This window comes from Symphalangus syndactylus, chromosome 18, assembly GCF_028878055.3.
Source record: "Symphalangus syndactylus isolate Jambi chromosome 18, NHGRI_mSymSyn1-v2.1_pri, whole genome shotgun sequence".
Taxonomy (NCBI): Eukaryota; Metazoa; Chordata; class Mammalia; order Primates; family Hylobatidae; genus Symphalangus; species Symphalangus syndactylus.
The window spans coordinates 14,354,130-14,371,498 of NC_072440.2; the positions used below are offsets into that span (position 1 = coordinate 14,354,130).

Genomic DNA, 17,369 nt, shown 5'->3' on the forward strand with positions numbered 1-17,369 from the left:
CTGTTTTTCTCTCCTTTTTTGAAACCTGCTAAGTTTGGAAGACTACTTGACCTATGTCATCCTATTCATAAGAAATACCAGCTGGCTGTTACTAAGGTTTTTGGCCGGTACATCACTGCCATTGTTGTAGCCTCTGAAAAGGTAGCAAAAGATTGTATTCGATTTCTGAAGGAGGAAAGAGCTGAACCTGAGACATTCCTCGCTCTAGATTACCTTGATGTAAGAACTTTGTAATGCCTGGTATTTATAGTGATAAAAATCTTGTCTTATAAAGAATGATCTTATCGCCTAAAACTATGATAATGATAGAGAAAAATTGTAGCTTGGATGCCAGTTAGGCAATCATTTAAATGACTGGTGTTAAATATATGGGCAAGCAAAGAATAATATCAAGTGGCTACTCTCTTTCTTGACGTCATATCATTTCTTCCCTATCTAGTTTTTACAGAATTCTACCTTTGATTTCATTGCACTAGCAGTGCACCACTCTACCTATTAGCCAGCAATATATTCTGTCCTATATAGCAAAGTATAGGAAATGGATAAGACGTATGGTCTGTTGGAAATGCCAACTCAGCCTCAATTGTAAATATTTGATCCAGTGTGTTAGCTCTTTGTGGAAAAGGCTAAATTTTGAGCCTTGAGGTATGTATTGAGATACCTTAACATATCCTGAGTCTAAATTCATGAAGCAGGAACTCTGTCATATCATGATTGATATCCTTCAGTGATTTTTCATTGACTACTCAAGAAAATGTTCTCTTTGGTTCACCAGTCAAGACCCTGAATTGCAGGCAGTCTGCATAATAGTTAAGAGCACATGCCTTAGAGCTGGACTGCTCTGAGTTTGAATCTCAGCCCTACTTCTAATTAGCTCTTACTAATATATTCTTAATTTTTCTTTTTTTTTCTTTTTTTCTTTTTTTTTTTTTTGAGGCGGAGTCTTGCTCTTTCACCCAGTCTGGAGTGCAGTGGCGTGATCTTGGTTCACTGCAGCCTCCGCCTCCCAGGTTCAAGCAATTCTCCTGCCTCAGCCTCCCAAGTAGCTGGGATTACAGGTATGTGCCACCACGCCCGGCTGATTTTTTTTTTTTTTTTTTTTTTGTATTTTTAGTAGAGACGGGGTTTCTCCACGTTGGTCAGGCTGGTCTCAAATTCCTGACTCAGGTGATCCGCCGGCCTCGGCCTCCCAAAGTGCTGGGATTACAGGCGTGAGCCACCACGCCTGTCCTATTCTTAATTTTTCTGAGCATCAGTTTTCCATGTGTGGAAATGGAAGAATTAATTCTTACCTTATTGGATTACTACAAGGAATTGTTACATATAAAGCACCTGCCATAGGACCTGCACAGAGGAGGGGCTCAGCAAATGCTGGCTGGTGTTACTCATGGTCCAGACCTCCCTTTTGTACTTCCACACTGTTGTTACCTTCTGCTCACTAAAACCTTTACCCCATCTCATCTGCCTGTTACAATCCTGTTTTATTTCTCACTTGAGGTTTTTTTCAAGACAAACTTGTTTTTTAAAAAATCTTACACAGAAGTGTATCAAATATAAAGGGAATACTCCTACCCCTTCATAATGCCTGATTCCTTAATAGTAACTACTTTAGATTGCTTCCATACACTCAATTTATATAACTACATATTCCCAAGTGTATATACACACACGCATACACACAACACATTTTGGTTGTATATAAGTTTTCTGCTTTGTTTTGTTTTGTTTTATTAAAAAGTGAGATCGTACTTGCTGGGTTTTGGTAATACATTGCAGGCACTTTGTGATCTGTTGTAAACCCAACCTAAAAGTCATGACTAAGAAGGTCTGAAGGCTTTCCTGATCATTTAAGTCGAAAGTGTTTTGTTTGTGGGTTTTTTTTTTTTTTGTTACCCAGGCTGGAGTGCAATGGCGTGATCCCGGCTCACTGCAACCTCCGCCTCCTGGGTTCAAGCAATTCTCCTGCCTCAGCCTCCTGAGTAGCTGGGATTACAGGTGCCTGCCACCACACCCGGTTAATTTTTGTGTTTTTAGTAGAGACAGGGTTTCACCATATTGGCCAGGCTGGTCTTGAACTCCTGACCTCAGGTGATCCACCTGCCTCAGCCTCCCAAAGTGCTGGGATTATAGGCGTAAGCTACATGCCTGGCCCAAAAGTGGTTTTTTAAATTTCATAGTGTTTTGCTGCTCTCTTGACACATATCTAAAATGGGCATTATTTTTCACTAGATTTTATGATTTTGAAAGTGTTTTGTGGAACACTTCCTATGACTAGTTAGTGACAGAGTTGAAACTGGAAATTACATCTTCTGGCTTTTGATGAAGTTTTTGTTTTTAAAAAATATTACCCAAACCAATGATGGGATGTACTTCATCATGTTCTTATCAATCTTTTATGATATGTAATTACATACTGTTGTTTTGTTTTGTTTTGTTTTGTTTTGGAGACGGAGTCTCACTCTGTCACCTAGGCTGGAGTGCAGTAGCGCAATCTCAGCTCACTACAACTACCGTCTCCCAAGTTCAGGCGAGTCTCCTGCCTCAGCCTCCTGAGTAGGTGGGATTACAGGCATGTGCCACCATGCCTGGCTAATTTTTCTGTATTTTTAGTAGAGGCAGGGTTTCACCATGTTGGCCAGCTGGTCTCGAACTCCTGACCTCAAGTGATCTGCCCACCTCGGCCTCCCAAAATTCTGGGATTACAGGCGTGAGCATCACGCCTGGCTGGGTACATACTGTTGAACTTTTGCTGCCATGCGTATATATGTTTTGTGAGAAAGAATATAATGAACGTTTGGTTTTTATTTCAGTGTATGTAACATGTTAAATATTTTAAAACCCTTTAGATCAAGCCAATCAATGAAAGATTAAGGGAGCTTAAAGGCTGTAAAATGGTGATTGATGTCATAAAAACTCAGTTTCCTCAGCTGAAGAAAGTAATTCAGTTTGTGTGTGGAAATGGTCTTGTTTGTGAGACTGTGGAAGAAGCAAGGCATATTGCATTCGGTGGACCTGAAAGACAGAAAGTAAGAAAAGAGGCTTGGATCACACCTTTGGATAAGTTGAAGTAGTATTTATAAGACTAACATATACAAACACACACAAATATTTACATATGCATTTTATATGTTCTTTTTTCTAAAGAGAACCAACATAGAACCTAAGGTGGTTATGGCTTCAGTGGTTTTTATAAAGTTCTGTTGAATTTAGAAAAAAAACTCTTATAGCATTTCTCAACATCATAAATTATAATTTTGGAAATTAGATTTATTTTAATAATATCCTAAAGCAGTTAGTTGTTGTTGTTGTTATTGTTGTTGTTTTGAACCTTATATGGACCCTGGATATGGTACCTGTGGTTTTGAATACCAGGAAAGATTTTGGGTATTTATTTTACAATGTGGGTTAATTCTTCCATACTTTAGTGGAGATACTAACTGTCCTTTTGCATATTCAAGGTTTAACATATTTGAATTTCTAGAAAACACAATTGAAATGAGATTACTAAATACAAGTATCTTGAGGGAATAATTTTGGTCTTAAAAATAAGTACTATTTTACTCTCAGTTGAATAGAGAGTATTTAGTTATATTTGTATTTAGTTGAGCAATGTTAAACTCAAATAATCTAACGTAGTTTTTTTTTAAAACACTACGTTTTTTTTTTAAAACACTACTTTTTTTTGAAAACAAACACTAAGTTTTTTTAAAACACTACTTTTTTTTTTTAAAAAACTACTTTTTTTTTTAAAAAACTACGTTTTTTTTTTTAAAAACTACATTTATGATGACGTACAACATAATGCTTAAGGGTATAAGCTATAAAGTAAGACCAGTGATGCTACTTAGTAACTAATTATGTGACTTTAGGGAAGTTTCTAAACCTCTAGTTTTAGTTTTCTCATCTAAAATTGGGGAAATAATATTACCTATTTTATAGGGTTATGAGAATTAAATTAAGTAATAACATGAAAAATGCTATTATAGTGCCTGGCAAAAAGCTCTCAAAAACTGGTAGTAATTTTATTACTTACTAGTCAATTAACACATTTAATCTAGAATGTCCAGAATTGCAAATTAACAAAAAGCAGGCACTTCTTAATGAGACATGAAGATTTCCAGTGTTAAATTTATTGACTTATCTAACATGATTAATTTTTCATACATTTTGGTGTTTCTGATCAATAATCTTAAGCATAATGTAATCACTGTCATTGAGTTCCACATGTTAAATTTAAGCTAGGGTAGTAAGTTATTAAGTATTTTTCTTATTTTGCTGCCTAATTAACTGCACTAACATTGACTTTTGTATATTTGTATATTTCATAGAGTTGATATTTGAAGATTTGTATAGTCAAAGAAGTCACATGAAGATATGATTGCTTATTTCTTCATATAAAAAATATTTATGGTTTCTATCTTGTTCACAATAACATCTTTACCCCTTTAGGTTGTATCTTATTTTTATCAGTATTTCAAAATTTTAATCAGATGTATCTTATTTGTGTCTTAATTATATCTCAGAAACTTTGAAAGAATTTTCTCTGTGTTTTAGATTGGATCAAACAATTGGATAGATGTCACATTTTCACAGAAATCATCTGGTGAATCATCTGCAATTTGTGCTTTTGGTTTTCTATATACTTGATACCATGTTATAGAATTTTCTTTAGTCAAACATTGCAAGTAGTATTAAATATTTTGGTTTACTTGTTTACTTATAAACTATAGTATGTATAAACTACATACAGTATCTGTAAACTACAAATATGAATTACATCAATTCTGCTAGCTATAGTTTGGGCACCATATTTTAGTGACAACTCAGTTTTAACATATTTAAAAAATTTATTTACCAAAATTTAAAAATCCTGAATCTCTTTACATAAATATAATTATTCTATCTGTTCCACTTAACCAGAGATACAATTATTTATTTTCTTCTCCTATAGACTGGTTGGTTGTTACTCTAAAACATATATGTTATAGAAAGATCTATTTATACTGTGCCCTTTTAATATGGTGAAGCAAAAAACAGACCCAGAAAAATGTCAGTAAGTAGCTGGAAAATTTGTGAAAAGATTATTTTTTCCAAAATTGCACATATTAAACAATAGTGAATAAAGTGTGGGGTACCACTTTGCTGGTTACCACCTGGAATAAAATATAGTTAATCCAAACTCATTCCTTGTATCAGGATAAATTCCAGATGAATTAGAAATGTTAATTTAAAAAGTAAAACCTTAAAATTTCTAAGAGAAACCATGGGAAATTTTTTCTTTTCTTTTCTTTTCTTTTTTTGAAATGGAGTCTTGCTCTGTCACCCAGGCTGGAGTGCGGTGGTGCGATCTCTGCTTACTGCAACCTCTGCCTCCCAGGTTCAAGCGATTCTCGTGCCTCAGCCTCCCGAGTAGCTGGGATTACAGGTGCCCACCACCACACCTGGCTAATTTTTGTATTTTCAGTAGAGATGAGGTTTCACCATGTTGGCCAGGCTCGTCTCAAACTCCTGACCTCAAGTGATCTGCCTGCCTTGGCCTCCCAAAGTGCCGGGGTTACAGGCATGAGCCACCACTCCTGGCCTGGGAAATTTTTTCTTAATCTCAGAGACAGGAAGGCTTTTCCAATATGACAAAAAACCCAAAAGCTATAAAAGATGAATGAATTCACCTAACAAAGAGTTTCTACATGGCAAAGACTACCATAAGAAAAATCAAAAGAAAAATGGCAAACTGGGGAAAATATTTGTAGCTCATAGTAAAGAGCAGATGTTCTTACAAATCACTATGGAAAAGAACAATAACATAGTGGGAAAATGGGCAAGGATATGAACAAACTTGTTTTCATAAAAGGAAATATAATAATTCTTAAACATGAAAATGCAACCTCACTCGTATGGGAAATACCCATTAAAATTACACTGAGGTACTATTTTCACCTGTCAGATTGACCAACATCAAAATGTTTAGTAACACTTTATGGGGAAAGAGACTCTTCTGTTCACTGCTGTGGGAACCTAAATTTATACCAGTTCTGTGAAGGGCAGTTCTCTCACTTGTACCTTTGAGGAACTTAGCATGTAGATTAGCTTACATGTGTATGAAATGATGTGTGTACAAGCTTTATTCACTGAACCATTGTGTATAATAGGAAAAATTGGAACCAACCCAGATATTGATATAAGACTAAATCAATAATTTATTGCCTAGAATTGCTTTGGGCCTTAGTAAAATGGGTTTTATATTTGTGGTTTGTTTATTGTTTGGGGTCTCTTCATAAACTAGATATTTTATTAGTAAAGTTCAGTAAGTGGCTTTTCTCATATGTTTTATTCTTAGCTTTAAAAATTGCCACATTATGTCTTTATTTGTATCTTTATGTACATTTCTCCAGGGCAAAATATTTTTAATTTTACAGACAGTAGCTCTTGATGGAACATTATTTTTAAAATCTGGAGTGATCTCTGGAGGGTCAAGTGACTTAAAATACAAGGCTAGATGCTGGGATGAGAAAGAGTTAAAGAATCTAAGAGACAGACGAAGCCAGAAAATCCATGAGCTAAAGGTAAATCCATGCCATAAAAGTTGTAATATACTAAGTATAATAATTGTGTTTTTCAACTAGGTGGGTTTTTTATAATAACAGTGCCAATTCTATAGTTTAAGAGTTCAAATAATGCAGAATGAAATAAAAATAAAAAATAAAAATCTTTCCCTTACTCTCTTCCGTATATCTCAGTGGTATTTACTAAACACAGTTTGATACATAGCTTCCAGAAATTTTCTTTGTGTGTGCAAGTGTATGTATTATTTTTCCTATTTTCTTTGTTTTATGATAGACTGTTGCTATAAATAGTGTTTGCAGCAAGTTTTTGTTTGTTTGTTTGTTTGTTTTGAGACAGAGTTTCGCTCTTGTTGCCCAGGCTGGAGTGCCATGGCACAATCTTGGCTCACCACAACCTCCACCTCCCGGGTTCAAGTGATTCTCCTGCGTCAGCCTCCTGAGTAGCTGGGATTACAGGCATGTGCCACCATGCCCAGCTAATTTTGTATTTTTAGTAGAGATGGGGTTTCTCCATGTTGGTCAGGCTGGTCTTGAACTCCTGACCTCAGGTGATCCGCCTGCCTTGGCCTCCCAAAGTGCTGGGATTACAGTCGTGAGCCACTGTGCCCGGCCTGATAGGCATTTCTTAAAGTATAACTGAGGTTGGGCATTTCCTCATGAATTTAATGGTCCTCTGTAATTTTTCCTTCTGTGAACTGCTTATTTTCTCTGCACATTTTTCTAGTACATTGTTTCTTATTTCATTACTATTTTAAGAATTATTTGTATTAAGTAAATTAGTCCTTAGTCGTGTGTTGTAAACATTTTTTCATTTGACTTTTTAGTCAGCTTCAGTTGGAATATAATTTATATACAATAACAGTCACCCATTGTAAGTATAATTTAGTAAGTTTTGACAAATGTATGTAGTCACGTAACCATCACTGCACTCATGATGTAGAACATTTTCTTCACCCCCCAAAATTCCTTTAGGTTCCTTTTACTCAGTCCCCTCTTCTGGACCCCTTGGGGCCTCACAACCCAATCTACTTTCTGTCATTATAGTTTTTCCTCTTCTAGACTTTCATATAAAGGATTCATACAGTCAGTAGTCTTTTGTGTTATGTTTTCTTCACTTAGCTTAGTATTTTTGAGATTCATGTTGTATGTATCAAAAGTTTATTCCTTTTTAATTGCCGAGTATCTCTTTCGCATTGACTTTGTTCTTTTTGTCATACGTGCGTTTTTAATCTTTATATAGCCAAATTTAATCTTTTATAACTTCTGGATTTTAGGATGTGTTATGCTTAGAAAGACCAAATTCTTTCTGAAGATCACAAAAGAAGTTCAATAATCCTTCTAGTGCTTTTGTGTTTTTAACATTTATATTTTTTATTCATCTGGAATTTATTTTGATGACTGGGGATCCAGCTTTATTTTTACCAACTGACTTAGCATTTTACAAAAGTATCATTTGTTGAATATTGTAATTCCCTTATTTATTGAAGCCAAATTTTACAGATGCTAAATCAATATAGAATGCTGTCAGATTGTTTATTTATTGTTTCTATTTAGTTTTCTTCCTTGGTTGATTCAAGCATATATTTTGGCAAGGTTACTTGACTAATTTTCATCTTTTTCTGAAGCATAAGACTACATTTTATGTTTTAATCTAAGGTATAGAAATATTCAGCTTTTAAAGATTTTAACAAATTTAGGCTTAGGCACAGAGAAAGTTCTGGGAAGATGCCAACTTAAAGTGAATCTTGCTTCCCATCCATGTCCATGCTAAGGTTCTATCTGTGTGTCACAACCTGAACCAGGTGGTAGCTAGGTGGGAATGATGTGTTGGGTTCTGAGGGAGGCTGCTGGGAAAAGCTGATATAGGGCTTCGTCTCTTTTGATGTGAAGAGTGCTTGGGTAAGAATCAGGACATAGCGGAATCTGGGGGTAAGTTAAACATTTGTCCCATGTGAGGATGCCTGGTCTTCTTGAACCCCATGAAGCTAAATATGAGCTTAGCAGGAAGTTTGTGGCCTCCCTATTCCTGAGTTTGGAAGAGTCCAGGGATACCAGAGAGGTATCTTTTCCTCTGCCTCAGGGTGGTCTGTGTGTCAGGGTGGTACTGACAGTCTTCTCTTGTAATTACTGACCCTCAGGTATAGAAAATCCTTGTGGGGTGCTATGATTTAGGGTACTTTAATACTCAGACATGATCCTCAGTGGGCAAAGAAATACATAAACGTATCTGAGGTGTTCTAGGAGCCAGGCAATAACTTGAACAAAAAAAGTAACGGAGCATTAAGGAAATTTAGTATAGTGTCATCCTCCCTGCCAATCCCCAACGCACAAAAAGATTTTCTAGGACTAAAAAACGTACTTCTGGCCAGGCATGGTAGCTCACGCCTGTAATCACAGCATTTTGGGAGGCCAAGGCCTCAGGATCACCTGAGGTCAGGAGTTCGAGACCAGCCTGGCCAACAGGACGAAACTCCATCTCAAAAAAAAAAAAAAAAAGTACTTCTTTTGTTTGTTTGTTTGTTTGTTTAAAGAGACAGTCCTTGCTCCATCACCCAGGCTAGAGGGCAGTGGTGCCATCATAGCTCAGTGTAACCTTGAACTCCTGGGTTCAAGGGATCCTTCCACCTCAGCCACCCAAGTAGCTGGGACTACAGGGGTGTACCACCAGGCCCTGCTAATTTTTGTTTTTTTTTTAATTTTTTGTAGCGACAGGGCCTTGTTATATTGACCAGGCTGGTCTTGAACTCCTGGCCTTAAGCAGTCCCCCCACTTTGGCTTCCCAGAGTGCTGGAACTATAGGTATAAGCCACCAGCTCTGGCCAAAAACATATTTCTTAACTGTAAAATGTAGTAGATGAATTGAAGGAAAGCATGTCATTGCTGAGAACCAAATTTGTAACCTGGCAGACTTAAGTGGAAGAAGCATCTCAATTAGGGTAACAAAATTACAAAGATGAAGTATGAGGAAAATAGAGACTTAGTAGATAGACTCAGGAAACTTGATGTGAGACTAATAAATTCTTGAAAGGAGGAAAAGAACACAGAGAAAGAGAAAATTAAATTAAAAACAAGAAAATTACTCTAAGGATCAACTTTGACCAGTTGAAAGGACACACAGAGTTTCATGTACGTTTGGTGAGAAAGGGCCCACAATAACACCGATCTGGGTGTAACTCCTTAACCTATAGGTTATAGAAGCAATGCTAAACTACCTGCCCTTCAAGAAAAATTCCTTATACGTTTAAACAAAAAAAAAGCTCGTATCAGACTGCAAAACTGGATGGGACTATGGAATAATAGCTAAAAGGAAGAGGACTACAACCAAGATATTATTTACCTTTCGAGGATCTGCCAATAAGCAAATTCAGATTGTCATCCACATACTCCATGTGACAAAAATACTAGAGAAAGTACTCTTAAGTGGCTGGGAGCAATAGCTCATACCTGTAATCCCAGCATTTTGGGAGGCTGAGGCTGGTGGATCACTTGAGGCCACGAAGGAGTTTAAGTCCAGCCTGGCCAGCATGGTGAAACCCTGTCTCTACTAAAAATACAAAAATTAGCTGGATGTGGTGGCCTGAACCTGTGAACCCAGCTACTTGGGAAGCTGGGGCAAGAGACTCGCTTGCACCCAGGAGGTGGAGGTTGCAGGGAGCCCAGATTGCGCCACTGCACTCCAGCCAAGAATTCACTCCAGAGCAATAATCTGTCTCAAAGAAAAAAAAAAAAGGTAAAAAGAAAAAGGAAAGTACTCTAAGCAACACATGAATTAGAATAGACCTAATTATAATAAACGAATAGTGCTAAACTAACTCAGCAAAGTCAAGGAATTAGAAGTGGAGAGAAAGGTCAATGTGTTCCAAAAGTCTCATCTGTGAGGAGAGGAAGTTAGAATATTCTAAAGACCGTATGTATATTGGGTGCAGGGGGACAGGAGGGACTAGAGTGTTAAAAAGTATACCAAGCTAACACAGGGACAAATAGAAAACCAATAAAAATGAGTGAAAAGAATAAAACAAAAGTAAGATGGAAGAAATGAAATTTTTGTATGTCAGTGATTACAGTAAACGTGAGTAGATTTAAGTCTCTCATTAAAAGATCAAGACTCATAGATTTAAAAAGTGAGTGTTATTTACAAGAAGTCATTTTAAAACTGAATGTTGAGGCTGGGCATGGTGGCTCACGCCTGTAATGCCAACACTTTGGGAGGCCAAGGTGGGTGGATCAGTTGAGGCCAGGGGTTCAAGTGATCGAGACCAGCCTGGCCAACATAGTGAAACCCTGTCTCTACTAAAAATAGAAAAATTAGCTGGGCTTGGTGGCACGCACCTGCAGTCCCAGCTACTCAGGAGGCTGAGGCAGGAGAATCGCTTGAACTGGGAGGCAGAGGTTGCAGCGAGCCAAGATCATGCCGCTTCATTCCAGCCTGGACAACAAGGCAAGCCTGTCTCAAAAAAAAAAAAAAAAAGAAAGAAAAGAAAAAAGAAAAAAACCTGAATGTTGAAAAATAATGGGATGCTTACCTGACAAATGCAAACAAAAAGAAAACAAAAGTAATAAAATCAGACAATATGAACTTTAAGGTTAAAAATCCTTATGTGTAGTAAGCTTTCAGTAAGTACTTATAATTTAATTGAATAAAGAAGATTATATGTAACATAAGACAAAGATTTCCATTATAAATCTGTTTGCAGCACATAGCACCTAAATATTAATATTTAGAGTGAGACTAATTTTTTTTAATAGAATGGAAAAGATAACTCAGGAGTTGGAAAATCACTCTTAGAAGGAAAGGTTAAGTGTTTAGTTTGGTTGAATTAGGGAAAAGAAGGCTTGAAACTACTTTTTTTTTTTTTTTTTTTTTTTTTTGAGACGGAGTCTCGCCCTGTCGCCCAGGCTGGAGTGCAGTGGCGCAATCTCGGCTCACTGCAAGCTCCGCCTCCCGGGTTCACACCATTCTCCTGCCTCAGCCTCTCCGAGTAGCTGGGACTACAGGCGCCCGCCACCAAGCCCGGCTAATTTTTTTGTATTTTTTAGTAGAGACGGGGTTTCACCGTGGTCTCGATCTCCTGACCTCGTGATCCGCCCGCCTCGGCCTCCCAAAGTGCTGGGATTACAAGCGTGAGCCACCGTGCCCGGCCGAAACTACTTCTTAATAAAAATAAAAATATAGTGGAACATTTCAGCAGAGTGACTTCTGAGTAAGTTACACGCTTTTATGCTTTAGTTTCCTCATCAGTATAATGGGGATAATAATAACATCTATTTCGTAGCATTAAGAGGATTAAGTTGTTTAATAAATGTAAATTGCATAGAACAGTAAGTGCTCAATAAATGTGAGATACTGTTAAAAATATCCATTAAACATTTATGAAAATTGATCATATGCTCGGCCACAATGGAAACCTCAAAGTTTTTTAAAGGTAGAGCTTTTTATAGGTCACCTAGATCATAATTTAATGAAATAAGAAATAATGACCAAAATAATATTTGTTTCTATAGAAATTAAGAAGTGTACTTGTAGATAGTTTTGGGATTAAGGAAGTAATCCAGAGGCAAATTACAAAATATTTCAAAAATGATGAATAGAAATATACTTCCTACCATTATCTTTGAGACACAGTAAAAGCTACATCAAGAGGAAAATGTCTACATTACTAAAGAAGAAAGAAAAATATAAGGGAACTTATTAGTCACTTTAAAAAAAAAATAGAGGAACCACAGACTGGGCAACATAGTGAGACCTCTTCTCTACTAAAAATTAAAAAATTAGCCAGGAGTGGTGGCATGCACTTGTAGTCCCAGCTACTTGGCAGGAGGATCACTTAAGTCTGGGAGGTCAAGGCTGCAGTGAGCAGTGATCATTGCCACTGTACTTCAGCCTGGGTGACAGAAGGAGACCCTGTCTCAAAAAAAAAAAAAAAAAAAGGAAAGCAATTAGAACAACTGGCCAGGCGTGGTGGCTTTTGCCTGTAATCCCAGCACTTTGGGAAGTCAAGGCAGGAGGATCACTTGAGCCCAGGAGTTTGAGACCAGCCTGGACAACATGGTAAGATCCCATCTCTATTTAAAAATAAATAAAAATAACAGAAATTAGAATACCCACAAAATAACAAAAGTTATACAAAGAAATTTTTTTTTTTTTGAGACAAAGTCTCACTCTGTTGCCCAGGCTAGAGTACAGTGAGTGATCTTGGCTCACTGCAACCTCTGCCTCCCAGGTTCAAGCAATTCTCCTGCCTCAGCCTGCCGAGTAACTGACTTGGCCTCCCAAAGTGCTGGGATTACAAGCATGAGCCACCAAGCCCAGTTCGTAGGGCTTTACGAAAAGCACAGTTTAGTTTTCAGCGACTCCAAATTAGGGCAAATGGGAAAAAAAGAAGGAAAAAAAATTGAAAACATTATTTTGAAGACTTGTAACCAAGAAAAATTAGAATTTAGTCCAAACTGTAAAAATTCAAAAACATTAGGCGAAACTAGAATCTAACAACAGGTGTACTAGTTTTTGAAACATAATTTTTCTCTCTCCAGTTTTCCATTTTTACTAAAGACAAGTCATGGTAGTACTGAATTGCTGTATTATACTGGGCCTGATTATTTGTACACATGTTGCAAGAATAATTTTTTTACATCAAGCCCAATCTCTAGAAAGACCATTATAATTTCCCTTTAATTAGAGACAACTTGATCATCTAAAAGTTTTTTGTTTTTTTTTTCTATAAATCCTTTTATTGTGACGTACACAGACTACTCATGATATGCTTGAACTTTCTGGTTTGTCCTGAACATCCCTTTTTCTTAAACAACCAGTCATTTTATTCTAGGACTAAATTTACTATACAAGATTCTTTCTCATATAAAATTATTTCTCTTTAAGCTTTCTTACCAGAAAAAAAACCCTCTTTGTTTTTATAACTTTCTTTACTTCTCTCTTATTTTCTGGTTCCTTTTATCTTGTTTTATACATAACCTTTAAATAAGCTTTGAATTAGACAAAAATTGTTCACCTTTTTGAAATGGACACCCTTTTTTTTAGAATGTTTTCCTACAATATATTTTTATTGGGAAATACCCAAATAATGAAATATCTATTATTTAATATAACTTTAGATTCCAAATTATGAGTTTGTCTACAAGTATTTATCCCATCACATTTGCCTAATTATTTTAATCATTTACCTAGATTATTTATGAAAACTGCAATAGTCATCATTTAAAGTTATGGAACCACCATTGCAAAATTATAACTGAGGCAGTGAAAAACATCTGACTTAACTGACTCTGCCTCACTTCTAACCTCCAGGTTGTCCTTGTTCATTCCTGGGCCTAGGCCAAACTAACTTTGGGAGGAAGTTAGGTTATAGTTTAGCTTTGAAACAAAGACAGTAACAGTCCTTTCCCCAGACAAACCTTACTGCCTGTGGACTAGACTGCCTAAAGCCTCAGATGAGAAGTTATGGTAATCTTACTAAATTCAAGATATAGCTATTTACAGGTACCTTACAGGTTAATGAAACAACAGGAGTTCCAGAAATAGAGCCCAGTATACTTAACAATTAATGTTCAGCAAAGATGATGTTTCAGTTCAGTGAGAAAAGTATAGATTATTTAATAAATGGTATCGGCACATCTGGAGAAAGTAATTTTGTGCCCCATCTTATTGTAAACCGAAGGTACCTTGAGACAGGTCTCAATCAATTTAGAAGTTTATTTTGCCAAGGTTAAGGACATGCCTGTGACACCGCCTCACGAGGTCCTGAGAACGTGTGTCCCAGGTCACCAGGCTGCAGCTTGGTTGTATATGTTTTAGGAGACTTAAGACATCAATCAATACATGTCAGATGTACCTTGGTTAAGTACAGAAAGGCAGGAGAACTGGGAGCTGGGGGTTGGAGAAAGCACTTACAAGTTATAGGTAGATTCAAAGTTTCTGCTTGGCAGTTGGTTGAAAGAGTTTATCTAAAGACCTGGAGTCGGCCGGGTGCGGTGGCTCATGCCTGTAATCCCAGCACTTTGGGAGGCTGAGGCGGGCAGATCACAAGATCAGGAGATCAAGATGATCCTGGCTAACATGATGAAACCCTGTCTCTACTAATAATACAAAAAATTAGCCGGGTGTGCTGGCAGGCTCCTGTAGTCCCAGCTACTCGGGAGGCTGAGGCAGGAGAATGGCATGAACCCGGGAGGCGGAGCTTGCAGTGAGCCAAGATTGTGCCACCGCACTCCAGCCTGGGCGACAGAGCGAGACTCTGTCTCAAAAAAAAGAAAAAAAGACCTGGAGTCAATGGGAGGGAGTGTCTGAGGGAGTTAATTTGGTTGAGTAATAAGGTGAGTGAAAGAAGAAGGGAATGAGAGAGGCAAGCCAAAAGGTAAAGATGCACTAAAAACAAGGCAATTACATGATCCTATTTATGTCATTAATGTGCGTTGGATGGAATATACACACCCCTCTTCATTTTCCATTTCCAATTCTTTCCTATTAGGCAGTGTTAGTTTTTTTGAGGAAGCTGTATGGCATTTTGGTTACTCCAGATCACTAATGTACTTAATTGCCCAGTCTCTTATCAGAGGAAGGGGAGGTAAGGTGCAGGTGTGGTGGTATGTAAAAATCAGTGAATTATTACATATGAAAGCACTTTGAAAAGTGAAAGTGCTTTTCTATCATAAAATATTCTCATATTTTTCTTTCTTTTTAGGATTTAATGAAGACACTCCGCAAAGAAACAGATTTGAAACAAATACAGACCCTGGTACAAGGAACTCAAACACGACTCAAATATTCACAAAATGAACTAGAGATTATTAAAAAGAAGCACCTTGTTGCTTTTTACCAGGTAATACAGACTTACATAAAATATGATAGGCATTTGACCCAGAACATAGAATTTCAGGAATTACATTTATATAGCTCCATGTAATTTTTAGATACTTTTTTTTTTTTTTTTCCTGAGACAGAGTCTCACTCTCACCCAGGCTGGAGTGCAGTGGCTTTATTTCTGTTTGCTGCAACCTCCATCTCCCAGGTTCAAGTGATCCTCCTGCCTCAGCCTCCCGAGTAGCTGGGATTACAGGCATGTAATTTTTGTATTTTTTTAGTAGAGATGGGGTTTCACCATGTTGGCCAGGCTGGTCTCAAACTCCTGACTTCAGGTGATCTGCCCACCTTGGCCTCCCAAAGATTACAGCCACCGTGCCTGGCCAATTTTTAGATACTTTATCCCATGATTGAGATTATATTATAGTCCCTTAATTATTTATGTGGTATTTAATCTTTTATCCAGGTGAATTCATCTTATCTCATAGATTCTTCTTTTTTCTAAAAGATACCTATCACATTTTTGGCTTCACTATATAAAGCTAAAACAGCCGTGTTAAAACAATTTTTCTCTTTTGTTATTAGGAACAATCTCAGCTACAAAGTGAACTACTAAATATTGAGTCTCAATGTCTTATGTTGAGTGAAGGAATCAAGGAACGACAACGAAGAATTAAAGAATTTCAAGAAAAGATAGATAAGGTCATGAATGTTGTATTTATTCCTAAATGGTATATGTAGTTCTAGACCAGATACTAGATTTAGGGCTTCTTAAATATATGCTAAAGCAAAGGTTGATAGGTAACAGTGCCCTGTCAGAAACAACAATGTTGCAGGCTAAGTTTTATTGGTTTGCTAAATTAATTTCCTTGTGCTTTTTGAGAACCTCTGTTGCTTACCTCAAGAGACAGTGACCTGTGCCTACTCTCCTCTGCACTCCACCCTCTCCTTGCCCATTGTGAAAATTATAGTCTCATTCTTTTCTCCCACTTCCCTAATACCGTGAGGGAAAGAACTGTCATTCAGCTTACCTTTTAAGGTTATTTATTCACTCAGTAGTTTTTTTTAAAAAACACCTATTCTGTGTCAGGCACAGTTCTTGGCTCTAGGACAATAAAAATTTGGTCACCTAGCTTCTGCTTATAAAGGGATAAAAACTTTCTGATTTAATTCATTCCGCTGTGGGGTATCTCTGATCCTTAGAAAGTGATTTGTTATACCACCGATCTATTAATTCCACCCACTGCTTTTAGGCCTGACGTTTACCACATGATTTGGAGCCACACTTATGTTACTTCCTAATTAGTTATCTCTTTTCCAGGTTAAATATCCCTAGTTTCTTTATTCATTTCACATTACCATGGATTTAAGACCAGCTCTGGTAACCATCCTCTGGATGTTATCAATGCTCCTGAACAGAGCATGATGTCAAAATATTGTCTGTACAGTATACTGTGGGTCTTTATGTTTGTAACTTTCCATGACTTGGATTATCTAGTCATGCTAACTGTAGCTTACTACTGCATCAGTCATATCACATTCCTATTTAATGTATATTCAACTAAAATCTGAAAGTTTTTAAAATGTCCTGTTCTTAAAATAGGTCTTTCTCATGCTGTAACTATACATAAAATCAGAGCTTTAAAACATTGAGGTTAAATTTTACTTTGTTGAATTTCCCCATTCTAGCTTTTCCAAGTCTTTTTCATTCTTAATTCTATGCCCCATTCCACTTGTTATTATACTGGCAAAGGTGCTATTGTATTACTCATACATAAAGAATCTTTCCTTTATTTACGTGGAATGTAATATTTTGGTGGGTCTAAAGTAAAAGGAATTCTTCCAGTTTTATACTAAACATTCATAAAGCCAAAACACTTAATAAGGCCAATTATAATCTTTCTTCGTTTTTTTGAATAAGAAATTTGAAAGTAGATGGCATAATTTATGGAATTAAAGGAAAAGAAAGTACTGGCTTCTCAGAATACAGT

General features: G+C 36.8%; 1 protein-coding gene across 4 annotated transcripts in view; it reads left to right on the forward strand.

Annotated features, from left to right (window-relative positions):
- Positions 1-17,369, forward strand: part of SMC1B (structural maintenance of chromosomes 1B) — a 67,998-nt gene that overhangs the window by 23,685 nt on the left and 26,944 nt on the right. For 3 of the 4 annotated variants that reach the window (XM_055254116.2, XM_055254119.1, XM_063622893.1), the window contains exons 10-14: positions 34-219; positions 2,847-3,026; positions 6,417-6,563; positions 15,260-15,397; positions 15,964-16,080. In XM_055254116.2, the coding sequence (XP_055110091.1) occupies positions 34-219; positions 2,847-3,026; positions 6,417-6,563; positions 15,260-15,397; positions 15,964-16,080 (768 nt within the window). The remainder of the gene's footprint in view (positions 1-33; positions 220-2,846; positions 3,027-6,416; positions 6,564-15,259; positions 15,398-15,963; positions 16,081-17,369) is intronic. The other variant, XM_055254118.1, reaches the window with a different exon arrangement.